The following is a 27,886-nucleotide window of genomic DNA, read 5'->3' on the forward strand; positions in this document are numbered from 1 at the left end:
AAATTTCCCATTACATTTCCTAAATTACAGCTGTTCTTGGTACTTAAGTATTCATAGTCCCTAAATAGCATAATAATGACTTAGTCCTACAAATACAAGGAGACGCCGACTTATTTGACTGGTTAATCAATATCGCTTAAAAAAGATTGGTTGACTGAAAATTTGTAGTAAAAAAAAAATTATTCCTTTTATAATTGCCACAAAATAGCTTAAATAGGATATGAACAAAAAGGATATATAATTAAGTATGGATGAACGGATCCGAAAACAAACAGGAATTGACATGACTAATCAGTCCAAACTTAAAAAGGAATAGAAATTAACACAAATAAGACTAGGGCTACAGCCCTTTTAGCTTCCGAAAGGTCAGAGTGTCCTCGACGTTTTACTGAAAATGATTTGTGTTTAGACCAGTAGTTTTTTTAAAACCTCAAGGCTTATCAAGGTCCAAAAATAAACGTGGGACTACTGCCCCCATCTCTGCCTATCAAACCCTCTAAATGGCTTGATAGTCATTGGAATTTCACTGAAAACAATATTTGTTTTGAAAGTGTGGTTTTATTTGTCAGATCATTAATAAAAAAAGAAATGAAAAATCACCATAACAATGTAGAAGTAGTAGAAGGAGTGCCAGTGCTAGATATAAAAGATTACAGCCAATCAGAGGCCTACAATCCCTGTACGAACACGATCATTGACCTCTTTCTAGGCCAATCACGGGGCTTAAATTACTAACGGGAGTGACGCAGCAGATATAAGTAATCATGCGGGACTCTAGAGAGATAGAAATTCTATTTTAATAAGGCTTCATTTCATTTAGGCTTAGCGATAAATTCAGTAGTTATTATTATTTCGAAGTCTTTATAACGCATCTTGACTCTTGAATTCATCTCTTAAATAACCTAGATTTAAGATGTTTCTAAGTGCAACAGATACAGAGGGTAATGACTATGACTTCACTTGGGGGAGAGATGAAGCATACAAGGAGATTAATAGAGATTGAATAATAGGGGGCGAAACAGAGGTAGATAACACTTTGAATTGGACTGTATGAAGGTGGTAAAAAAGGGTTAAACAGCCTACCAATTAAGGTAAGCCCGAAGGAGGTTGCTAACTACTAGGCAATTTTGTATAGATTTGGAATAGCTTCCTAGGCATCAATCTACGGAAACGATTAACGATGAAAAGATGACCTTGTGACTTGAACTAACTTAACTTCTCGGATGTGTCCGTATAATACACAAGTACCGTTTGAACAGTGTTGTCAATAAAAATATGCTCTAACATTATAGTATACTAAAAAGTTGAAACTAATAGAGATGTAAGTGCCAAGAAAGGAATTTTATAAAGAAATTCAGAACAATTTTTAGAAATCCTTAGAAATCAAGTAGTGAGGTGATTATAGGTTTGAAGTATCATGGATAGCAATCATCAATGACCCTAACCACCAAATACCTCAACATCCAAAGACCCCCTATCCTCAACTTTCCCCCCCCCCCCCTTCCCTATTTTTTTTTACTTTTTTTTTGTTTTTTTTGTTTTGTTTTTTTATTTTTTCAACATGCTATTTTTTCAACTTTTTTTACATGTCTTAGAATGAGATGAAACATACTTAAAACATTAAAACTCTACATGTAATATTTTCCAAACTCAAAATGAGAATGGTATAGATGCTAGTCATGACCTTTACAATTAGAAAAATAATGTTTTTAGTAGCACTTTTTTATTATTGAATTTTTTTTTGGACTTCGAAATTATTCAACGTTTTTTTTCTTTTTTTTCTTTATTTTTTGGACTGAATTACTTATATGCACTTCCAAATTATTCAACTTTTTTTACGTATCTTATTATGTCGAACAATATACGTGCGGTCTTATAAATCATTATCTATGTCCTATCATAGACAAAATGACTATTTCGCGATTATTATATGACGGGCAATTGACACTACCTAGTTTATTGCATGTATTAAATTATTTACAAAGATGGGCCTCAATATTCGCTTTCTTGATACAGTTTAATAGCGTAAACTTAAATACATTTCCATTAAAGGGTTGGGTTTATTCTTGCCTAAGACTAATAGCGCACGCTCATCGTGTTGCATTCTAGTTAGAGCTAGAATGCAACTAAAAAAGTTAGAAGTTAGAGCTAAAAAAGGGCTTTGGGTGGTTTGGTATCCCCTCTGTCTCCCCAAAAAGTAGCATATTGATTTATAATGAGTAATCACCTGACTACTTGATTTCTAGGACCAAGGACCAAGGACCAAGGATGACTGAGGACCAAAGGAATTTGTCACGCTTGCTCATAATCTATAAAACTGAGGACCAAAGGTGTTTGACAACTAAGGAACTTCCAATTATTATCCTAAGAGTGAAAATCTGGTCGACACATCCTCTACCTTTTCTAAAACCGCACTGTTCTTCTCTTAAAACCTTGTCTACAGCATCTCTCAGTCTAAAAAGTATTATATTACTATGTAATTTGCTACCTACAGAGACCAGACTAATGCCTCGATAATTACGACACTCACTCTTATTAAGGTTTTCCTAAAATCTTTAGGTACTTCCCCTTTTTCAAAAATCCTATTCATAATTTTCAGTAACTTATTTCTAATCTCAGAGCCACCATACTTAAGAAACTCATTTACCACACTATCAGAACCTCGAGCCTTATTATTTTTTAACCCTTTTAGTACTGTTCCTCACAAAACAAATCTTCCTTCACATCCAAGGTATCACAAACTTTTTCATTTTTCTACCCCTTCTATGCCTACCATTTCCCGAAACACATCCAATCAAAATTTTTAGATAGCCATATTGTTCAGCGTAGTCGATTTTCACATAGAAATTATTTTTATGAGGAGGACACTCCCCCACATCCTTCAGGACAAGGGTTGTAAGTTCTGCCCTGGGGGCATATAAGGTTTTTATAGAATGCGTTGTTCTAGAAACTTAAAAAAAGGCTCATTCGATTGGAAATTCAAAGGGCTAGTGCCCTTTTTAATAGCGGAAAGTGATTGGAGGGCAACTAGCCCCCCCACGCCCATCATTCCCCCGAACACATCCAATCAAAATTTTGAGATATTCATTTTGTTCAAAGCAGTTAAAAGTTCTGCAAATTAGGCCTTTGTGGATGACAACCCTCCCCCCCCCCACAACCCTCAGGGAAAATTTTGTAAGTTATGCCCTGGGGGCATATAAGGTGTTTATAGAAAACGTTATCGTAGAAACCCAAAAAAAGTTCATTCAATTGGCAATTGACTGGACTAGAACCTTTTCTAATTATCGAAAGTGATTGGAAGGCTTGACATTTTTATAGTAAAGATCGATCTGGGTACAATGCATTATTTTTTTATTTTTTTTTTCTTTTTTGTTTAGACCAGGCCCTTCGTATCGAAAGAGTTGTCGTAGGAACTTCGAAAAGGACTCATTCGATTGAAAATAGAAAGGACTAATGCCCTTTTAATAGTCGAAAGTGATTGGAGGGCAACTAGTCCCCCTCCCACGCCCACCCTCCCATTTTCCCAATATTTTTAAAAAAAAAATTTTTCCTTAAGATTAAATCAAAATGCACTGTGTTAATGCTAATTCCCAATAAGGCATCTCGGCAGTATGCTAAGAACAACTGAGGGTATTATGTTCAAACTTTCGGGGCTACTTGTGCTCTTAAAATTCAACCAAATCAAAATAGTGTAAGTGTATCCAAGCTATCAAAGAAAGTAAACAGATTTTTTTTGCGAATGGTATCAATTTTTCTATTTCAGGTCAACTAGGGGAGGTATGAAACTAAATTAAACACTACTATTTGTGTCCAGATTTTTAAAAGGATGCATGCTGTTAAAAATTGCTGAACATTTTTCTCCAGCATACAAATAGCAGGCCAAACTATAAAGTTTAAAAAAACGAAAATATATAAAGAATTATTTTCTTTTTCCTCGAAAAGACTATGTCAATATAAAACGAACAGAAATTAATTAAAAAACTTTTTCCACAAAATAAATTTTTCAAAGAAAAGTAAAGAACTCCATTAAACCAAAAATGAGCAAAAATAAAATCAAATAATCTACCTAGCATGAAACTACCACAAATCAGCATCGATAAATAGATGAAACCCAAAACGAGCAGAAATTACAATAAATAACCGAATCAAACTGAAAACGTGCAGAAATTAACATGAGTATGGCTCAAAACCCCCTATGCCTTCCCAAGGCCAGAAAATAATTTGCACTTTCCTGAAAAATATACTAATGAATGTGCATTGTCAGTTTAATATACATATACTGATATATAGTAATCAAATTTTAATATTATTTGATTTATTAAAGTTATAAAAGCAAAAACATTTATATTTTTTTCAGTAAAGTGCCAATTATGTTCTGGCCTTGGGAAGACATAGGGGGTTTTTAGCCCTACTCATTTTAATTTCTGCACGTTTTGAGTTTGATCGGTTATTTATTGTAATTTTTGTTCGTTTTTGGTTTCATTTATTTATCGATGCTGATTTGTGGTAGTTTCACGCTAGGTAGATTATTTTATTTTATTTTTGCTTATTTTTGGTTTAATCGAGTTCCTTACTTTGCTTTGAAAAACTTATTTTGTGGAAAAAGTTTTTCAAATTAATTTAAAGAAAAATAGAACTTCTTGGGAGGCTGTAAAAACGGAAGCTTTGAATAGGTTGTGATGGAGGAAGAGCGTGCGCAGCTGTGTTGACCTTGGACGGCATGGTGCTGCAATGTGTTGTTGTTAGTAGTAGTAGGAGTAGTAGTATGAGTATAGGATGAAGGGTACAGTTTGAGTGTTGAGAGGGGGGGGCTCTTGTAGCGGAAAATATAGTTTACTCTGGATAATTAGGCTTCATTTTAAAAAACAAACACACCAAAATAGATATGTTTCTCGAAGGGTTGTGAGAAAAAGTTGTATTTTGATCGAAGGAGTCGGGCATGTAGGGTGATATTCATCCTTTCATTTAAGCTAACTCTGGACATTCTATTAAAACTAACAAAAATAAAAAAAAGTTTTTTTTTCTAATGAAAGTAAATTGAAATTAAAACTTAAAACGAACAGCATTTGTTCCTAACAAGTGAGATCCTATCGTCCTCAGTCCTTCAGTTTTTACACTAAAGTTTACGTTTGAGTCCCAATTATTTCAGAACGAGCAGTCTCAAACAGTGTAGTCGTTGAATTGAAATAAAGATGCTCTTTTAAAGTATTCAAATATCTAAAGTATTTAACCACTATTTAATCTCTATATAATGAAAAAGAGATTAAACTCTTTCATTATATAGAGATTAAACTGCTCATGCCCCTTGTAAAAGCCCCACACCTGTGAATCGGATCGGAGCCAGGTTAGGGTATGCTAGAGGCAAACAATCAATTAGATTGTGGGATGTATGTGTGTCTCAATATTCCGTATTTTGAATATTCTAAAATATTTATCTTTCACAGTTATCGCATGAATTTTCTCGAGACATTGTAACCAAACAGCCATTAAATTTATGATTACTACTACAATTACTACTAACAACTCACCGCAACTCCAAGCCGCCTGAGGCCAACCTAGCTACGCACGCTCCTTCTCCATGCCAATCTATTCAAAGCCTCTCTCTTTACACCCTCTCAGGAAGTTCCCATTTCTTTTAAATCTTTCTTTACAACATTATCCCAACCCAGCGAGGACGATTTGCTTTTCATTTGATCTTAGACGGTTGACCGAAAAGGAGAAACCTAGGAAATATCGCATCTTTCATTCGCAGAACGTGCCCATACCATTTCATCATTTATCTCATTAAAGCCCTAGAAAGCGGGATGGAACCACTTTTTTCGTACAACCTACTGTTTGAAATATGGTCAGTCAGCCGAGTACCCAGAACAATCCGTAGGCGATTTCTCTGGAAAACATCTAGTAAATCTTCATCCACTTTTAGTAGCACCTATGCTTCAGAAGCATATTTGACCACTGTCATCACTGTACGTTCCAATATTCTAATCCTGATTTGCACACTTACCTTCCTATTCTTCCAAACTCTTTTTAACTCTTAAGAAATCCTGAGCCTACGCTATTCTACTTTTAACATCTTCACTGCTCTCATCGTCTTTACTAATAATACTACCAAGGTAAGTGAAGCTGCCCACCTGATCAATCTTTTCGTTACAAAAAGTCACCTTTTCATCATCACCTTTTCCTAGCCTTAGTGACTTAGTCTTCTTAACATTAATTTTCAAACCTGTTCTAGCACCCTGAACTCGCAAAACCTCTAAAAGTTCATTCATATTGCTCAAACTTTCATCTAGGATGCTTAAATCATCAGCCTAATCTAAGTTCAGGATAATTTTTCCTCCCCATTTGATTCCATGGTCTCCCATTGCATTTCCTGTGCTCCTTAAGACAGAGTCCATCAAAATGATCCATATGAAGCGGGATAGAACACAACCCCGCTTAACTCCTGATTTAATACAAAACCAGCTGTTAACCTAATTTTCTGCCTTAACCGCAGCAGTGTTATTCTCGTATGTAGCACTAATCATTTTAATTTATTTGTCTGGTATACCATACAAGGATAAGACCTTTGCTAAAGCTCTTCTATCAACAAAATCGAACGCTTGCTCATAATCTATAAAACTGAGGACCAAAGGAATTTGTCACGCTTGCTCATAATCGGGTCGGTCGAAAACAGGATCAGCCGCTTTGTGGCATGTTTGAAACAGGTTTTATGCGGCCATGCCACATAGAAACAAAAATTAATTCTTGTCGAAAAGGGGCATGTTTAAGAGCTGACGTCACAAGACTGGTTTTGTTTCTTAAGCTAATACGAAGGTGATGACATGCCAATTCTAAACCAACCACGACTCTATCGAAATGTGGCACGTATAGGCATCATGTCAAAAAACTGGTTTTTGTTCTATAAGCTAATATGAAACCAATGGCAAAAGTTCATTTGCATTGAATAATTAAGGGTTTGCTGGAATTCAGTGGTAGAGTAAGTACTTTGAAATAAAGATGGCAGTGAGAGATAAACCCCTTTTTAAAAAATGGATGTCTTTTCAACTTAGGATTTATAAATACCTACTTCTAAGGTGTAGAATGTACAAAAATAAAATTAGACATTTTACTTGTAAATATATTTTTTTCCTTTATGTATAAATTATATTTTTTGGATGGAGATTGTATAAAACATTTAGTTAAAAATTTTTGATGGTTTTCGTTCAAATAAGAAATTTTGTTTATCACTGGTTTCATATCAAGTGGGACTCTTGTTAAAACGGATTTACATGGCCATGTTCACTGGAAAAGGGTGATTCTAACCCTCTAAATAGCTCCCTCTGGAGCTATTGTTTTATCCTTATATCCTTTCACTCTATACCTTCAACTCTGTTTCTACTTAGCCTTTTGTGTCATTCCTATCTAGTATTCATTGATATAGAAAAAAAATTACAAGAAACGTTGAATCGATAAATACTTTATTTTAAATAAGAGATTATTTTATAAAATACATGGTTGTGTCTTATTCCACTGTCAAATCCACAGACACTTTGAGTGTTTGTTTTATGGTTGTCGGGTAAAGTTCGAAAGGTTAAATTTTCGTTGTTTTTTTTTCTTCTTTCTTTGTTGTTTAGCACTGAGGACAGCTTGAGGGAGGTCCTTGTAGAAATATTTGCTTGTTTATTCGTCATCATGGTTTGCCACTGGCTGACAAAATCCTTGTTTTCTCACCGGTTTTGATTTTATTTTTCATTTTATTATTTTCTGATTAGAGAGCCTAAGTGTTGAAGTTTTAACTCCTATTTTCTATCTAAAATCTTGAATTTTGTACTTTTTCCTTGAAGAGATACGGTTTTATATGTTTCGTTCCCCATGCCCAATTGTATCAAACCAAACCTAGAAGATTAGAAGAGGGCTTATTTGATCGTGAATCACAAATATTACTGACCATTGAGAATAACCAAAAATTGGAGGGTAGATAGCAATTGTTCCACGCCTCTTATTACCCACATAATGACATATCAAAATTTGGCATTATTACTTTGATTTAAACAGTAGAAAGGTCCAATAATTTATCTTTGGGGAGGAAATGATCCCTTATAGTCCAAGAAGAAGGAACTACAAGTTACGCAGTTTGCCCACCGTTCACATATAGTATTTCTCATTGCAGAATAGGAAAAAAATTATAATGGGAAGTGGTATTTTTTGGTGGGAAGGGGGTCCTTGAGTGGTATAGAAGCCCTTCCGGGGGAATAATTTTTCATGGTAAGATTCAGGGAAATTTCTGAGCCAAATTTTACACAGAAAGCAGGAAAGGATTTCTTGTCAAAATTTGAAAAACAATCAGAAATTCCATTTATAAAGCCAAGTTTTAAGCTTAAGAGAAACAAGAGCCATTTTAAATATGAGTGGAATGGCTCCTTTCATAACCCTTGTTCTTTAAGCTAGTCAGTTTTTGTTATCGTTCTATGACTCGTTCCTTTAGGATTGAGTCGTAGAACACAAGGGCTGTTGAATTTGAATTATTTTTAAATAACTTGCTTTTCAAACAGTTCGTGGTAACGAACTGTAAGTAAGGAGCGACCTGGCTCAATGGTAACCGAAACTCTAAAAAACGGAATTTGGTACCAAGATACATCAAAAGAATCAGATTTTAATTCTGATTTCAAATATATAAGTTTCATCAAGTTTAATATTACTCATCAAAAGTTACGCGCCTGATAAAATTTGGCTGGTTTTCTAAAAAAGGGGATCCTAAAAGTAATTGAACCTTAATGAAATTAAATAAAAAAAACTAGTTTTTTAAACTGAAAGTAAGGAGCGACATTAAAACTTAAAACGAACAGAAATTATTCCGTATATGAAAGGGGCTGTCCCCTCCTCAACACCTCGCTCTTTACGCTAAAGTTTTTTATTGTTTTAAAAAATAGAGTTGTGAGAAAGTCAAACTTTTTATTGTTTTAAAAAATAAAGTTGTGAGACAGAGTCAGACATTAGCGTAAAGAGCGAGGCGTTGAGGAGGGGACAGCCCCTTTCATATACGGAATAATTTCTGTCCGTTTTAAGTTTTAATGTCGCTCCTTACTTTCAGTTTAAAAAACTTGTTGTTTTTATTTAATTTCTGATCGTTTTTTAGTTAATGCAGCTTTTATTTGCATAAAAATTTTACTTTTCTTTTGCTAAATGGATGTCTTTACAAATTAACTTACGTAACTAGCTTCTATATTCGTATATTTTTCTTCTGGCACAAAATACAAAGTTGCAGATTTTTGCAGATACGAGCTTGAAACCTATGTAATAGGGTTTTCTGATACGCTGAATCTGACGGTGTGATTTTCATTGAAATTCTTTCACTTGTAGGGGATGTTTCCCCCCTCTTTAAAAAATCGAGTAAATTTTCTCAGGCTCGTAGCCTTTGATGAGTAATACTAAACTTAATAAAATTTATATATTTAGGATTAGCATTATAAACACATTCTTTTGATACATTTATTGACATCAAAATTTAGTTTTTAAAAGTTTCGATTATTATTGAGACGTATCGCTTGTTTTTTTATTGTTTTTTTTTTATTACGTATATGTTATTACTTATATGAAGGGGTTCTCCCCTTAGTCAATACCACGCTCTTTACGTTAAAATTTAAAAAAATTTTGATTCACAAGCCCCTGAATCACAAAGGCCGTTTAATTAGAATAGATAGCTCTTTTGAAAGCACTAAAAAAAACTGTACCTTAAAGAGCGAGGTATTGACTTGGGGGAGAACCCCCTCACATACGCTATAATTTCTGTTCGTTTTAAGTTCTAATATTCCTTCTTACATTTCAGTTGAAAAAACTTGTTTTTTTTTATTTAACTTCTGATCGTTTCTTAAATAATGCTTGGAAATCCGGTGCCCCCTTCATAGAAATGTTCCTTACCCCAAAGAAACATCCTCCACGGAAATATTCTCCAGAGTAATCCCCTCCTCTAGCCCCCCGCCCCGCCCAAAAAAATCCTTCCTGAAAATGGTTGTATACTTCCCAATAACCAATAAATAATGCTGGCAAGTCCGGCGCCCCCGTCCTGGCAATTTCCCTTCCCCCATGAACACTTCCTTCATGGAAAGATCCTTCCATATCGCCCCCGCCCCGCTCCTTCCCCCACCTACCAGAAAAAAATCTCCTCTGAAAAAGTCTGTATACTTCCCAATAACCAATACTATATGTTAACATTGAGTAAAGTTCATAACTTTCAGCCCTCCCCCTGGGGACTTTGGGGAATCAAGTCATCTTAAAAGACATTTTTATCATATTTTCGACCATGTTGTACAAAATGGCTATCTCAAAATTTTGATCGGGTGACTTTGGGGAAAAAAATGAGCGTGGGAGGGGGCCTAGTCGTACTTCATTTTTTTGTCACTTAAGAATAGAACTAGCACTTTTTATTTCCATTCCAATGAACCTTCCAACGATGTACTAGGATCACTGGGTCCATATGATCACCCCTGGGAAAAAAAAACAACAAATAAACACGCAATTGTGATCTTTCTTCTGGCAAAAAATGGAAAATTCCACATTTTTGTAGATAGAATCTTGAAACCTCTACAGTAGAGTTCTCTGATACACTGAATGTGATGGTGTGATTTTCATTAAGGTTCTATAACTTTTAAGGGGTCTTTCCCCCTTTTTTCGAAAATCAGCCAAATTTTCTCAGGCGCGTAACTTTTGATGGGTAGCACTAAACTTGGTGAAAGTTATATATTTGAAATCAGCATTAAAACCTGATTCTTTTGATATATCTATTGGTATCAAAAACCCGTTTTCTAGAGTTTCGGTTACCATTGAGCCGGCTCGCTCCTTACTTACAGTTCGTTACCACGAACTGTTTGATTCCCAACATCATATTTAGCGTATCAGAAAACCCTACTGTAGAGGTTTCAAGCTCCTATCTACAAAAATGTGGAATCTTGCATTTTTTGCCAGAAGAAAGATCACGGGTGCGTATTTATTTTTTTTTTTCCCAAGGGTAATCGTATTGACCCAGTGGTCCTAGAATATCGTAAGAGGGCTCATTGGAATGGAAATTAAAAGTTCTAGGCCCCTTTGTAAGTGACCGGAAAAAATGGGAGGGGAGCTAGGCCCCCTCCCACGCTCATTTTTTTTCTCAAAGTCACCCAATTAAAATTTTTAGATAGCCATTTTGTCCAGCATAGTCAAAAATCTCATATATATGTCTTTTACGATGACTTAATCCCCCACAGTTCCCAGGGGAAGGGCTGCAAGTTATGAACTTTGCCCATTTCTTACATATTGTATTGGTTATTGGGAAGTATACAGACATTTTCAGGAATAATTTTTTCTGGTGGGGGGGGGGGCGGGAGGAGGGGCTATCTATTCTAATTAAACGGCCTTTCTGATTCAGGGGTTTGTGAATTAAAAAATTTTTAACTTTTAACGTAAAGAGCGTGGTATTGACTAAGGGGAGAACAGCATCATATACGTAATAAAAAAAAAAACAAGCGATACGGCTCAATAGTAATCGAAACTTTTAAAAACGGAATTTTGATGTCAATAAATGTATCAAAAGAATGGGCTTATAATGCTGATTCTAAATATATGAATTTTATTAAGTTTAGTATTACTCATCAAAGGCTAAGAGCCTGATAAAATTTACCTGATTTCGCATAGATGGGGGAAACATCCCCTTAAAGTGAAAAAAAATTAGTGAAAATCACACCGTCAGATTTAGCTTATCAGAAAACCCTATAACATAGGTTTCAAGGTCATATCTGCAAAAATCTGCAACTGTGTATTTTTTACCAGAAGAAAAATATACGAATATAGAAGTTCGTTACGTAAATTAATTTGTAAATTACGTCAGAACCAAATTTAGAGAGCCATTTAGCAAAAGAAAAGTAAATTTTTTATGCAAATTTTGTTTACTTATTCAATGACGGTAAGCCAAAATAAAAGCTGCATTATCTAAAAAACGATCAGAAATTAAATAAAAAAAACAAGTTTTTTAAACTGAAAGTAAGGAGCGACATTAAAACTTAAAACGAACAGAAATTATTCCGTATATGAAAGGGGCTGTGCCCTCCTCAACGCCTCGCTCTTTACGCTAAAGTTTTTATTGTTTAAAAAAAGAGTTGTGAGAAAGTCAAACTTTAGCGTGAAGAGCGAGGCGTTGAGGAGGGCACAGCCCCTATCATATACGGAATAATTTCTGTTTGTTTTAAGTTTTAATGTCGCTCCTTACTTTCAGTTTAAAAAACTTGTTTTTTTTATTTAATTAGAGTAAAGAGCGAGGATTGAGAATGCGACTGTAACGGAAAAACTTCTGATCATTTTAAGTTTAAACCTTGCTCTTTACTTTCAGCTGAAAAAAGTTGTCTTTTCATTTGTTGAAAAGACATTTGTTTCATTTGTTGACGAACAGAAATTATTCCGTATATGAAAGGGGCTGTGCCCTCTTCAACGCCTCGCTCTTTACGCTAAAGTTTTTATTGTTTAAAAAAAGAGTTGTGAGACCGTCAAACCTTAGCGTAAAGAGCGAGGCGTTGAGGAGGGCACAACCCCTTTCATATACGGAATTATTTCTGTTCGTTTTAAGGTTTAACATCGTTCCTTACTTTCAGTTAAAAAAACTTATTTTTTTTTATTTAATTTTTGAACGTTTTTGAATTAATGTAGGTTTTGATTTTGGCTCACCGTATATGAATATAAAAAAAAATTTGCATATTAATTTTACTTTTTTTTTATTAAATGGCTTTTTCAAAACTTGTTTGATTTTATTTACGAACGTTTTGATTAGTAATAAATATATGTAACTTACGAATTAACTTACGTAACGAACTTCTGTATTCATTGATTTTTAATACGTATATTAGGGGGTTTGCCCCCTGATTAATACCTTGCTCTTAAAGCTAAAGTTCAAATTTTGTTCAAATTCTTTAAAAATGACTCCTTAATCTCAAAGGCCGTTAATTAGAAGAAAAAGCTCTTATGAAAGTACTAAAATTCTTTGCCTTGAAGAGCGAGGTATTGACTAGGGAAAAACTTGTTTTTTTTTAAATATAATTTCTGATCTTTTTCTTTAATAATGCTTGGAAATGCGGCGCCCCCATATAGCAATGTCCCTTCCCCAATTAAAACTTACTGCATGGAAATATCCTCCCATATACCCCCCGACCCCCCCCCTTCCCACCTACCAGAAAAAATCCCCCTGAAAACGTCTGTATACTTACCAATAACCAATACTATATGTTAACATGTGGTAAATTTCAAAACTTTCAGCCCTCTCCCCAGGTATTCCTGGGGATTAAGTTATCCTAAACGACATAGTTATCATATTTTTGACCATGCTGAACAAAATGGCTATCTCAAAATTTTGATCAGGTGACTTTGGGAAAAAATGAGCCTGGGAGGGGGCCTAGTTACCCTCCATTTTTTTGTCACTTAAGAGGTTGCTAGAACTATTAACTTCTGTTCCAATGAGCCCTCCCATGACATTCTAGGACCAATGGGTCGATACGATTACCCCTGGGAAAAAAAAATAAACACGCACCCGTGATCTTTCTTCTGGCAAAAAATGCAAAATTCCACATTTTTGTAGATAGGTGCTTGAAACCTCTACAGTAGGGTTTCTGATACGCTGAATATGATGTTGTGATTTTTATTAAGCTTATATAGCTTTTAGGGGGTCTTTCTCCCTTTTTTCAAATATCAGCCAAATTTTCTCAGGCGCTTAACTTTTGATGGGTAAAACTAAACTTGATGAAACTTATATACTTGAAATCAGAATTAAAATTTGATTCTTTTGATGTATCTATTGGTATCAAAAATCCGTTTTTTAGAGTTTCGGTTATAATTGAGCCGGGTTGCTCCTTACTTACAGTTCGTTACCACGAACTGTTTGATATATTTTTTGGGTTAAGAGAATAGGATATTTGCGTCTCATATGCCATCTTCTATTCAAAGTACAAACTCTATAACTCGTAATTAGCAGACCCATATATACGATCGATATGTCTTTGTATCCTTGGCAAAATCCAAAACAAGAGACATTCAAGTGTTTTGACAAAAACCAGTTTTTTGACATGATGCCTATACATGCCACATTTCGATAGAGTCGTGGGTTTTTTTGAATTGGCATGTCATCACCTTCGTATTAGCTTAAGAAACAAAACAAGTCTTGTGACGTCAGCTCTTAAACATGCCCCTTTTCGACAAGAATTCATTTTTGTTTCTATGTGGCATGGCCGCATAAAACCTGTTTCAAACATGCCACAAAGCGGCTGATCCTGTTTTCGACCGACCCCTCATAATCTATAAAACTGAGGACCAAAGGTGTTTGACAACTAAGGCACTTCCAATTATTATCCTAAGAGTGAAAATTTGGTCAACACATCCTCTACCTTTTCTAAAACCGCACTGTTCTTTTCTTAAAACATTGTCTACAGCATCTCTCAGTCTAAAAAGTATTATATTACTAAGTAATTTGCTACCTACAGAGACCAGACTAATGCCTTGATAATTACGACAATCACTCTTTTGATTAAAGTTTTCCTAAAATTTTTAGGTACTTCCCCTTTTTCAAAACTCATATTCATAATCTTCAGTAACTTATTTCTAATCTCAGAGCCACCATACTTAAGAAACTCATTTACCACACTATCAGAACCTCGAGCCTTATTATTTTTTAACCCTTTTAGTACTGTTCCTCACAAAACAGATCTTCCTTCACATCCAAGGTATCACAAACTTTTTTATTTTCCTCTATATCTTTTCCTGCAACTGTATCTCGGTTTAGCCCTTTCTCAAAATGTTCCGCCCATCTCTCTTTAACTCTTTCCTTATCACTAATTGTAGCCCCGTTCCTATCTTTAACTGGGACAAGTCCTGGTTGGGTACTCCCTCTCAATTTATTAACATACCAGTACAATATGCCAGTACAATCTTCCAGATCCTCGACAATTTTATCCATGGGCTCCACTTCACACCTCCTTAGTTCATATTTTAATGCTTTATTCGCTTTGTTTGCATTCCTTTTGTTTTCATATGATCCATCACTCGGATAATTCTTGTGCAAACCCCTTCTCCTCTCCATTAAACATAAAACTTTTTCATAATATCCCTAGCCTCAGTCTTAACTTTCTTCCCTAAGACACCATCAGCAACTTAACAAATTGTTTTTCTAAACCTATTCCAACCATCTTCGACATGGTCAAATTTTAAAGTCTTAAGTTTAGTATTCAACTGTTCCGGGAAATTTTCTCTTAAATTCTCATCCTGGAGTCTATCAACATCATAACTTTCCCGGAGGTAGTTACCCTTCCGAAATTTCAGCTTACCCTAGACACTACTAGATGGTGATCTTTACTTTTAACATCTGTACCATCTGTAAAATCACGGCAGGAGTCAGTAAAACTGCTGCATTTACCGACCAAGTTCGAAATTTCTGTAGATGACATGTCAGTATTTTCGTGGTCTTTATTGAATGAACAAAGGATTTTAGCGCCGTCGAAGAAATCGTGGCGTGAAGCGCCACGATTTTACCAAGTTTACCTAGGCTAGGATACCATCTGTCCCTATTTCTTCCGACCAGGGTGTTAAAATCTCCTAGTAAAAACACCATATTTCTACCTGGGACCCTGTCACTATTTTAATGCTGTTTATCGGTTTACTTCAATATAAACAATAGGGTTTGGTTTCTTACCATCACGTGAATACCATGTCAACTTATGGGTCATTTTAAGACGTAACATCGTATTGGTCATAACTAGATTGTTATACCTACAAAATTGCAAACGTCTGTAGCCATCAGGGGCGTTACTAGTCAAAATGTTTTTGGGAGGGGGGCTAGAGATTTTACCGACTGGCTGGTCATTTTTACCGACTGTTTTTTGTCAATAATAAGCATAATATCCGTTTCGAATACAATACGTAAAATCACTGCACGAGTCGGTAAAACGTTAAAACCGCTGCAAATACAAACCGAGATTTAGACATCGGTACATATCATGTCACTATTTTAATGCTGTTTATTTAACAAATTGTAAAATTGTGGCACCATCTGTAAAATCACGGCAGGAGTCGGTAAAACTGCTGCATTTACCGACCAAGTTAGAAATTTCTGTAGATGACATGTCAGTATTTTCGTGGTTTTTATTGAATGAACAAAGGATTTTAGTTGCGTCGAAGAAATCGTGGCGTGAAGCGCCACGATTTTATCGACTTTTTTTACCGAGTGATCAAAAACATTGGGGGAAGGCGTCCCCTCCTCCCATACATGACGGCTCTGATAGCCACTACTGTTTTCTTTTCGTATACCAAATTTACCTAGGCTAGGATACCATCTATTCCTATTTTTTCCGACCAGGGTGTTAAAATCTCCTAGTAAAAACACCATATTTCTACCTGGGACCCTGTCTATTTGCAACTGTAACTGTAAGTAAAATTCATCTGAGTCACTAGTATATCCATAAGTCAGTTCTACAGGGGCATATACTACTATAACTGATACCCTGAATTTTTTAATCATAAAATGAGCAATTAGTATTCTATTATTAATACCTTCCCAGCCTAAACAAGACTTAGCGGCTTCCTTATTCATCACGAGCCCTACTTCCTGTGTATGTATCCCATCCTTCCTGCCTGAGTAAAGATATTCCACATCACCTAATTTCATGCTTCCTACCCCTGGGACATGAGTTTCTGAAACTCCGAATAAGTCCACTTCAAATCGTCTGAATATGTCAGTCAAAATGTCGATACGATAGTCCTTTTTTAACGTCGTAACATTCCAAATTCCAATTTTAAAGTTCTTTAAATCATTGAAATTATTTTGGCCTCAGGAAAAGCAATGATCCTGGATACCAGTGTAGGATAGGGATCAACATATTTTCGCAAGTCTACACCGAAGCGCTTAAGCCGGCTTCGAACCGGACAACAAGAAGTCTTTGGGACCTCCATTATGAATGAAAGCTTTTTGCAATCCTGGGCCCATCTTGGTCACAACATGATTTTTAACACTTGGTGATGCTCTTCTATCAACAAGAGTCGAAATCCTGCACAGACAGTCCCAAGCCTATTACCTCCGACTCATTATATATTCATCCCTACAAATATTATGCTACTACGGGGAGGCAACCTTTAGTAGATAAATTAGCAAGAAAGAGGTTTTTCAGCCCAAAAACGCCCGTCAAAACAGACCAAGCCCAGAATAATTATCCATTAATCAGAATCTTGTGCGAATGCTGTATAGTTTACTAAGCTATAATTTCCTCGAGGGGCGCCACTCCTCAAGTAGGATAGAGTTGACCGCAAGGTGCCCAGTCTTGCACGTACCGCGAAAGGGTCGAGGCAGCACTTTGCAGAGGCCATAGATCTAGATCTTACGCCCTGCCGTAGTTGTCCTCCTATAGAGGATACTCTCATGATTGTGTTCTGCATCACCATGCAATTTAACCATTACTGGGAGAAGGTTTGTAACTCATGGGACGTGTGGGCACGCCGGTGGGCCCTGTTGAGTATACATCTCAGGGGCCTTCTTCCTCCTCCACCTGTATTTATGGCCCCGTAAATAAAGCTAAGTACCTCAAAATCATCTAACATTGCTCAGGATAACAGATGCAATTTGACTATATGCATCCTTGCTTCTCAAAACTAAAAGTTAAGCACCTCAAAATGGGAACGTAAAAAAAAAGATGTATAGGCTACACAATAAAAAATATAATTTCTGTTTTCAGACCAAATTTTCTAAGGGAGAGTTGTCAAAACCAAAGTGCAGCTTAGGATTGGGGGCATACTTGAGGAGGGGGGCCAAGGCTATAATAAGAAATATCTTGTTATCTCTCGTTGCCTTTGGATTGCCCTGCGTTTAGGTATGTTAAGTTAGATATGATGTGTTTGTGTTAGTTAGATGTGTTTTTTGACAGAACTTTAGATTTTCTGGGAGGGATTAAAAGCATGGACAAGTACTTTGTTGGCCAGAACGTTTCTGAGGGTGTCATGTTATTACACCAATATTGTTTGATTGGGAAGACTAAGCGCCTTTGGCATGTGGGCAGTCCTTAAATAAACACAAAATGCGATTACAAGCAATTTGTCGCTGTTTTTAAACAGACAACCAAAGTTGTCTGTTTGTTTTGTAAACAGACAAAACAATGACAATTTTGTCCAAAAACATGAAAGTCCCTATATAAGGCCCATAGACAAAGAAAAACCCTCCCATTGCCAAATATTCTGTCTGATTCGAATCTAACTTGTTTTTTTTTTTATGAAGAGACTCTTGTATCATTTCAACTGTCGTAAAACTTAATTATTGACACTTTATTTATTTTTATTCCTCTTAGACAAGAATTGTTACAGATTGCTTTGGGTACCCATTTAACTGTCCATATTTCAAAAAGTAAGCTGTACTGAAAAGGTAGTACTATCCCTCTTTCTAGGGCTATAATGAGAGAAAGGTCGACATGACTAGGGCACGTTTTGCGGGAGAGTGACAGAATGCCAAAGATCGTCCTTTTTGGCCTTAAGAGGCCATAAGAAAGGACTTTAAGGAAATTGGAACTTCTTGGGAGGATGTAAAGATAAAATCTTTTAAAAGATTGGGATGAAGAAGGATAGTTTTTACTTACTCAAGACGAGGCACAGGCTGTTCAGCCCAACTCGGCACTAGGAAGCTATTGGACCAAGTTCTGCCAAAGTAATCTGTCTTATATCTGTGGTCGAATGAGTTGAAGCTACGATTTGTCCAACATGTAGCCATAATTCTGGAAACCGCCTAGTCGTTTGACGTCCTTCTTCACGACATTCTGCCATGACTTTACCTGGCCTACCAGTTTCTTTTCTTCCAGGAAAAGGGAGGCAATGCAGCAAGGGCCTGGCGGGTTAGGGTCTCCTCTGGGTGTCACATTACATGGTCATGCCACTTAAAACGTTTTTTTGTCCGTACATCTTCATGAGCTCGTGGTTCGATCCGACCGTCTTATGTTGCAAATAGGTCATAGGCATTTTAGGTCCAAGAATGTCTAGTTTTTGTTCCTTGTCTGCCTTTAGTAACTAGATCTCACAGTCGTATAGAAATAGAACGTATACGGTAGGGTATAGAGCGTACGCCTTATGAGTGTACAGAGACAAGGGAGCCGCCAAATACCTTCAGGGTAAGGTGACTGGTTAAGAGGACCTTAACGGAAACCATAAAAGTTCCACGAAAAATGGGGTTACCTCAATATTATGAGAGCGAAAAATTATATTCTTTTTTCTTATGAAGATATGCTATTAAAATTCAGGCTGTGTAGACACCTCAACGAAATATTCGGACCTAGAGAAACTCAAAGCAACAAACAAAATTGAAGAAACAAACCTGGTTCCATCGATTTGGGACGTCTCCTTTTTTTGAAAAATGCAGAACTTTGATTGATATGCCACCTTGGCATACATTTGATTGAAAGACGAAACAGCTATAATTACAAATGCAATTAAAAGGTGTTTTTAATAATGTGTTAGATATGTATATACTCAGTGGCTTTTTATTTTTATTTTTCGGTTTTTAAATGTAAATACCGAAAGTGCATTTTTCAAAGAAAATTCTAGAAAAAATGTATTTTTAAAAATCTAACGTGGGGTGGATTTTCCCTCCTTAAATTTTGGAGAAAATAGTCATTTTTACGAAAACTAATAGTCCGAAACAAGAATTGCTTCAGTAAATTCGAGTCCACGTGGTCCACTGAGCTAAGGTTTTATGTTTCAAGCTATTCAGATAAAAATAGTTATTTTGTCAGACCCCATTTTCAGTAGACCCAGTGATTTTTTTTCTCCCATTTTTTCATTTTTCATTGTAAAGGTCAAACACGCTAGCACTCGTCCTGGTGACTTAAGGGAGGCTATGTAATAAGCCACCTTTGTGGCTAGTTCATGGCGATTATGAAGTATAATCACAGAGAAACAGGGAGTATATTTGTAAAGAATACTGTGAGTAAAATACTGCTTGTTTTTTAGTTTGCTTATAAACTTCATGCAAAAGAACCAATCAAGTTATGTGTTTCTTTTACTCACTCAAAATGTGTCATAGCAATAACTGGTAAATAAACTACAATAACAGGTAAAAATTATGTGGTTATTTGGCTTCTCATTCTGACAATACACTTATAGATTGTCTAAGAAAATGTGACAACTGACATCACAAAAATTAACCAACGGTTAAACACACTTTTTGACACAAAATTGCAGGACAGTAATCTTTTTTTCCTCTTTTGTGGAATCAACTAGTTGATTGAAGTATAAAAATAGCCATTCATGTAAAACAACATTGCAAGTGTTTGCCAGGCTTTTCATGCTACAGAGTATTTTTGGTAATCATAGGAAGGAAATCAAATTAATTTCTTAATATTTTTGAAAGGAGAGTTAAAAATATTGGGCATGTCTAGGTTTTCAAAATATTTAAAAATTCCCTGTGGGCAGGTAACCTTCTCTGGAAGTTAATCTACTGGCCTCGACTTGTGATCCCCTTCCCAGAGATTAATTCCTGTCTGAAGGTTTTTCTTCCATTACGTATGATTATCATTATTCAGAAGTGATACCCGTGGCTGCTACCTAAAATATTTTTAATCCGCGGCAGTAAAACTTCAGAGTGTTCACTAATAAATCCCCCCATATCTCCATAGGTAGAATATTGAAGGCTCTGTTTGTGAAGCTATAGTGCCGGAAAATAAAACATCATTAAATCAAACCTATGAAGTACCAAAACTCTTCTAAACCGACCCTCCAGCGCTGAGTATTGGGAGCTTACGGTTAAATAAATTCCCAAGTAATATCTGAATTTTGGATGACAGATGAGGCAAAAAACGCTTGGTCCGGCTACAATTCCACTCCCAATAAATGCAAATCTTCGGAGAATATTTAGCCCAATCCAACTTAACAATTCTTCTACCTATTGTTGGCTTACATCCTCCTTCTTCAGTTGAACAATCTCATAGAAAGTCCTTCCTGTTTCTTAGAATTCAAAGAGGGTCATCGGTTTCCTATACTCATACCCTCTCCTGAAACCTCATAAAATGTCCATGATCTTTAAAATTATTAAGTTATTTTGATTATATAGACAATTACTCACTTTAAAAAAGTATAATTTTTTTAAACAAAGACTATAGACATTACTTATCAAAGATTATTTATAAAAAAAAAGGCTACTTGAAAAGTAGCAACTTTCTCTTAGTTCTTTCAGTTGAAATTTTTTCTACTGAATGGACATGCCTTACGCTGTTGCCATATTAAAATAAAGCGAGCTGGAAATAAAATTAAAATTTTCAAATTCTTTTTTACTGGAAGCCATTTTATTTTGCCCTAATGACAACGCTCTTGCTTATTTTGATTGTTTGCAAAGTCTTCATGGCAAAAGAATGTGTAGGTGGAAATGTTTCAATCTTCCATGAAATTAAATATTCTAAACAGATGTCCTATTCTGTACAAGTTCTTATTTTCCAGAAAAGTTAGAAATAATCACGGTCCAGTAAATACGAATCTGCTGCCTATCCTTTAAAGTACAAACTTTTCAGGAACTGTTGTCCATTCCTGATGCTTATTTAGCCTCGAAATACCCACCTCACATATAAAACATATTTCATGAGATGATAAATTCAAAGTTTTCAGTATTTACTTTTTTTGTAGCAAAGTGTCACAATCTCTTCTCTAGAAAATGAACCACTAAAATCTATTTCCTAGTTCCAATAAAATTCTTTAAAATCTTTTTTAGAAAATTTTACTTCGCATGCTATAGCTTCTAAGGCATTGGTATGGACATAAGTGCAGGACGGGGCTCTCGTCTGTTCTCTTTTTTTGAGTTGTGATTACGCTGTGAGGCTATGAGGGGACGTGATTGTGCTTTTTCAACTGTGTTTGGTTTAAAGATTCCTTCTGTCATTACGTCAAAATAACTGTTTTACTTATCAACTTAAGTTTTGCTGTTTTAACGAGATTTTCCATTCCTTCAAGTGTAGCCCCTCCCGGAATTAGTTCTTACGTATTTGCTTAGGATTTAGTAATCCTCTTACGCTTGTTGTACTATTGCTGGTATAGATATTTGGAGTATAATATTTTTTAGAGTTCCTAAAATTGAAGTTCGAAATTGTTTATTTCGAAGTTCCTAGAATTGTAGCAAGAATTGTAGCCAATCCTAGAGTTCCTAGGATTGTAGCTGCAGGTTCATGGTCCCTAATTATCCAGCACTGATTATTCATTACTTGGAGGAAATTTTAAATGAATGTTAAGTAACAAAGAAAAATCAAATACGAAATAAATTGTATACGTTTGATTTGCTGCTTTCATGCAACTAATCATAAATTTTAGGGGATTGTGGAAATGATTTTTTTATTGTAATTAAGAATTATTTCTTTGTACAAGGAAGCGTTTTAAGGCGTTTAAGATACGGTAAAACACACTCAACTATTAAAAGCACTTTTTCCCAAAATATGTAAGAAAAGAGGATCTAATCCCAATTTCATAAAAAAGGACAATTTCTGCCTTTTGGATTACCGTGGCCAAATTGGTGCACATATTCTAAACATCTTTCTTTAGTGTAATGTATTTAGTTATCATTCAGCCTCTAACAGAAGTGCTTGAAGAATATGCTTTGACGACGCTTTTCTATACATGCTTATATATAATTATACATGCTTTTCTCTCGATACTTGAGTGTTAATGGGGTTGTATTTTTATGACACGATCGTTCAGTTGAATTCTTATGTAAGCTTGGATACCCTAAATATGGATTCGAAAGCTGCGTCGCTCAAGGACACCTACAAAACCTATAAAGGACACCTATATAAGGCACATATATAGGACACCTATAAAAATATCCAGAAAATCATATGCTTCTCTAGTTGAAAGAGCCTTACTATTGGAATATTCTCCAAAACGCAAAGAAAAGACAAAAAGGAAGACGGGTAGTTGCAAATTTAAGTGTTTTTTTTTTAATATTTGTATTATACATCTAATTTATTCTTACAGGACAAGGCTGTGGTTTTTTAAGAACCCCTTGCCCTCTGCTCTAGAAGCCAATGCCCTCTGCATTGGCTCTCTACAATGCCCTCTAAAATGCCCTCTGCTCTCTGCTCGAGGACCTCTTGCCCTCTGCTCTAGAGTCACTCGAATTGTGGGAATAATATATAAAATCTTGTTTAAAGTAGCCTAAACATGGATTAAAAAGTATCAAAACTGGAATTATCGTACGTTGCTCAAGGAACCCTGTAGAAATATATTCTGCGGGAAAGGACTACAGAAATTTCGTCCTAAGTAGAAAAAAATTGAAAAATAAAGTTGTTTGACATTTAATGCTCATTTTTTATATTAAAATATTTACAGATTTTATGTGTTTTTGTACTTTATGTTTTTGTACAATTGAAATCATCAGAAACCTGATTCACTAAATGTTCCGGAATAATGTTATCTTATGTGTTATTTTACGCTCCTTCACCTTTTTGCAGATATTGTGACTCAAACACCGGAAATTAAATTTTCTTTTGTGCGACATTGGTTCAGAAACATTTTTTGACTAAGAGAAAAACACTATTTAAGATTTTTAACTTAGAGCCTAAGAAACTTATAATGTGAAATAAAAAACCTTCAAAATTCTTGCTGAGACGCAGCCTGAACAGAAAACGATACCAGCTTGATTCTGAAAAACTTATGTAGCCTAAGCACTAAGGACACAAAAATAAGAAAATTTTTCGCATCCTTAGTACCCATCTTAGACCACAATATCTGGAAACGACAATTTCCAGAGATTTTCTTTCTTTGTGTGTTTCTAAATTATGAAGTTTATAGGACAGAACCATATTTTTATCACTGTTGTCACGTTTAATTCTGAAAATAAATACGTACAACTAATTCAGTTAGATCAAATTTGACCACACTTTTCGTCTGTACAAATTCAAATATTGAAAATCTGCTGATTCCCAAAGACAACTAACAATCAATGGAAAACTACAGTTTCTTAATCTGTTTTGTACCGTATACTGGTACCTTATTTTTTCAGAATTGTCACCTATATTTAATGCTTTTAAATTTGGCACTTGCTATTACCGAAAGCTGTATAGGATATTTATGGTTGCACAGATTTCCTCTTAACTGGTTTAAACTACTGGATTTGATTTGCACTCTCCTTAGCTCTTTAAAATAAGAGTGCAAAGTATATGTGACTTTTATCAAACAGCTCGTGGAAAGGAACTGTAAATAAGGAGCGATGTAGCTCAATAGCAACCGAAATTCTAAGACACAGAATTTTAATGTCAGTAGATATGTCAAAAGAATTTGCTTATTACGCTAATTCCAAATATATAAGATTCATTACATTTAGCGTTACGAATCAAGAGCTACGAGCCTGAGAAAATTTTCCTGATTTTTGAAAAGGAAACCCCCCAAATGTCAAAGAATCTTTATGAAAATCACACCATCAGATTCAGTGTTTATGAGAACCCTATCGTAGAGGTTTCAAGCTCCAATCTGCAAAAATTTGGAGTTTTTTTTTCAGAAGAAAGATCAAGGATGTGTGTTTGTTCGTTTTTTTTTGTTTTTTTTTGCGTTCTCCAGGGGTGATCGCATCGAGTCAATAGTCCTAGAATATCGGAAAATGCCTCATTCGACCGGAAATTAAACGTTCTAGAGCCCTTTTTAAGTGACCGAAAAAACTTGAGGGCAAACCCCCTCCCAACCCCTTTTTCCTCAAAGTCGTCCGAAAAAAATTTTGAGATAGCCATTTTGTTATTTGTATAGTTGAAAAGCCCAGTAGCTATGCCTTTGGGGAAAAGCAGGAACGGTTTGTAAGTCGTAAAATTGTCCATTGTTTACAAATAGTAGTTGTTATTGGGGAATAAACAGACTTTTATTGGGGGCGGGGGTGAACTTTCTGCTGTGTATATTTCCCACGGGGAAAAATTTCCGTTGGGTGAATTTTCCAAGGGAAATTTTACACTTGGGGAATTTGCCAGAATTCCTATACAAAATTATTTTTTTTTGTCTGACTTTCTCTTTGCCGGCTCAATTTTGCATTTGGATTAGGGGAATTGTCCGGGGGAAAATTTACTGGGTTGGAATTATCGAGAGTATCTTTTTGGGGGGGGGCGGGATTTTCCGCGGGAGAAATCCTCCGTAAGAAACTTTTCGTGGGATATATTCTCCAGAGAGAAGTTCCTGCGGGAGCATCTTTCTACTAGGGGGCAGGGGAGTATTTTCGAAGTTTTCCACGGATGGGGAGGACTCTTGGGACGAAAGTGTGCAAAGAAAAATTTTCAGCCACAATCGTCCGCAAAAAAACTTCCGGGGGGAATTGTCATCTAAAATGAAATTGTCTGGGGAGATTTTCTGGTGGGTAGGGGTATTTTACGTGGAAAAAAGTTTCCTTGGAAGGATTTTTCGTAATAGGAAGAATTTTTTCAAGGAGGGGGAACAGATTTCCCAACATTATTTAAAAACGATCAGAAATTAAATGACGAAAAATGCAGTTTTTTTTTCACTGAATGTCAGGAGCAACATCAAAACTTAAAACGAACAAGAAATATTACGTATAAAAGGGAAATTGATCCCTCCCCAATACCTTGCTCTTTACGCTAAAGTATTAGAACTTTTAAAAAGACTTAGAATTCGAATTAAAAGGTCCTTGTGTTTCAGGAGTCGTTCTTAAATAATCGGTACAATAAGTCAAACTTTAGCATAAAGAGCGAGGTATAGGGGAGGGGGCAATCCCCCACATATACTTAATAATTGAACTGCTCTGTAAATCGTAATGAATTACAAACAGTAATTGTACAAACAGTAATGAATTACAAACATGAATTGTAAAAAGTAATAAATTGTTATGTTATAACAATTTATGCAATACTTCTGTTTTTCTTGCAAAGAAATTAGCTTTATGAATTCCTATTTAAAGTTTTTTCTGTTACTTAGAGCTCTCCAACTTCATTAGAAAATGTGCTTGACAACAAGGAAATGTAGTCTTGAAGAGGAAGAAAGTAATAACCAGCCTCCTCACAGATTTTGCTTGTGTATATTCCACAGTAAAAAGTTTCTGATGCTTTTCACTATAACTTTCTGCATTTAAAGAGTGTAGCTTCACCTTGCTACTCAGCATTTTTATACTAGATGAAAAATTCGAAATAAGCATTTGCCTTGTCCGTATTTCAAAACTGTAAGTAATTCTGTAGAGATTTTATTATACTTAATTCTTAAGTAGACAGATTTTCAGAACTGTTTTGATATGAAACCTTTTTTAGATGGGGAACAAAAGCTCATGAGACTCGAGCAGGTCAAATTAGAAATGAAGTTGAGAATACAGGCACGTATAATATGACAGAAACTGAAATAGCCTTTGGAGCTAAATTAGCGTGGAGAAATGCTTCCAGATGCATTGGAAGAATTCAGTGGAATAAACTTCAGGTTTGTTTAATATCTTGTTTTTAAATTTTGCATACTCTTAGGCACATTATCTACAAAATCATCAGCAAGAAATGCAAGAAATTAAGGGAAAAGCAGAATTTAAAAGAAAAAAGAAACGAAAAAACCCCTATTTTTGAACTAAGTCATTCATATCAATCAGATTCAAGTGCTTGCTAAATAGGCTTACATTTTTACTTAACGATAAGGTTTCAAAGGCAGTTTATTTGGAAAAATTTTAATCTGGAGCATATTATGAAGTGTAATGGACCGCTATTTTTCTCGTTTTTCCTTGTGTTAAAAATGAGCATGGATTAATTTTAAAAAAAAAATCTACTTAAAATAAAGAGCAAATTTTTCACTTAAAACTAGTAACAGTTCTAAAGCTACTAAATAAATTATAGTTTTTTTCCAAATTATTGAGTGGGAGGGGGAGGGTAACTTCCCCCTTGCCCCCCCCCCAAGGAATCAACAAAGACCAGAGCATAATTTGCACTTTACTGCAAAAATACAAAATGAATGTACATTGTCAGTTTAATATATATACGCTGATAGTCATGGGTGTAGGGAAGGGGGGTAGGGGAGGGCAGCTGCCCCCCTCTAGAACTTCAAATGTACGCTAGACATTAACGAGAACTTTTCGTATGTTGGAATTTTTTGTTGGATGTTACCTGGTAGATGGCTAAAAAAGCTGGAAACAAACAGAAATTTCCAAATATCGTTTGCGATATCAACATTTACGTTTCGATCTTCAATATTGATTTTCGGTCCGATATATAGATAGGAGATCGGCCCACGATCGGCTGATTTTGACTTGTTTAATTCTCTATGAGTTGATTCAAGTGATAAGAAGTTGCTGAGCATGCCAAAGCACAAGTAACTCATTCAATACCATCCTTGAAAAAGACAATTAGAAATACTCCGCCATTTTTTCACCTGGATGCCTCTCTATCCTAGTGATCAAGAGTACCAAACCTGGGCCACCCCGGCACTGTTTCGGCCGTCTCTGGCTTATGTTTGGCCACCGGACAAAAGAAAAAGAAAAGTGACCAGGGGAACATTAAAGCTTGTTTTTCGGCTATAAAATTAAGAAAGAAGAAGTTAAGCATAAAAATTACAATATGAATTTTATTAAGGTTTAAAAAAAAACTAAAGAGTATTGATTTATAAGCACAAATTGAGTGATCAACACCAAAAGTAAGCCGCTCCGCTAATCTTGGTGTTCTACCTGTCAGTGGTGGCAGTTTTATTTCAAACTTCTGTCTTTAAGACAATATCCATCTCAGTCAGTTAGCGCAAAGTCTCTTGCTCCAGTCTCTTTCCAAAAGTGGACCTTAAGTTCTTCAGTTGCTACTTTTTCAAATGTCTTTTGGTCTGAACATGTGTTTATATGGGCCTTGCTCCAAGTGGTTAAAGAAAGCTCCTACACTGTGACGGTTGAAAGCAGTGTCCGTCATAGGCTTGTACTTTCTGGTGTTTTTACTGATAGAGTTTTAAGGCA

General features: G+C 35.5%; 1 protein-coding gene across 2 annotated transcripts in view; it reads left to right on the plus strand.

The window, feature by feature from the left end:
- Positions 1–27,886, plus strand: part of Nos (Nitric oxide synthase) — a 614,880-nt gene that overhangs the window by 183,707 nt on the left and 403,287 nt on the right. For both annotated transcript variants that reach the window (XM_089089493.1, XM_089089494.1), the window contains exon 4: positions 26,226–26,388. In XM_089089493.1, the coding sequence (XP_088945619.1) occupies positions 26,226–26,388 (163 nt within the window). The remainder of the gene's footprint in view (positions 1–26,225; positions 26,389–27,886) is intronic.

This window comes from Artemia sp. Qi Xiang Cuo, chromosome 5 (genome assembly GCF_049724085.1).
Source record: "Artemia sp. Qi Xiang Cuo chromosome 5, ASM4972408v1, whole genome shotgun sequence".
Taxonomy (NCBI): Eukaryota; Metazoa; Arthropoda; class Branchiopoda; order Anostraca; family Artemiidae; genus Artemia; species Artemia sp. Qi Xiang Cuo.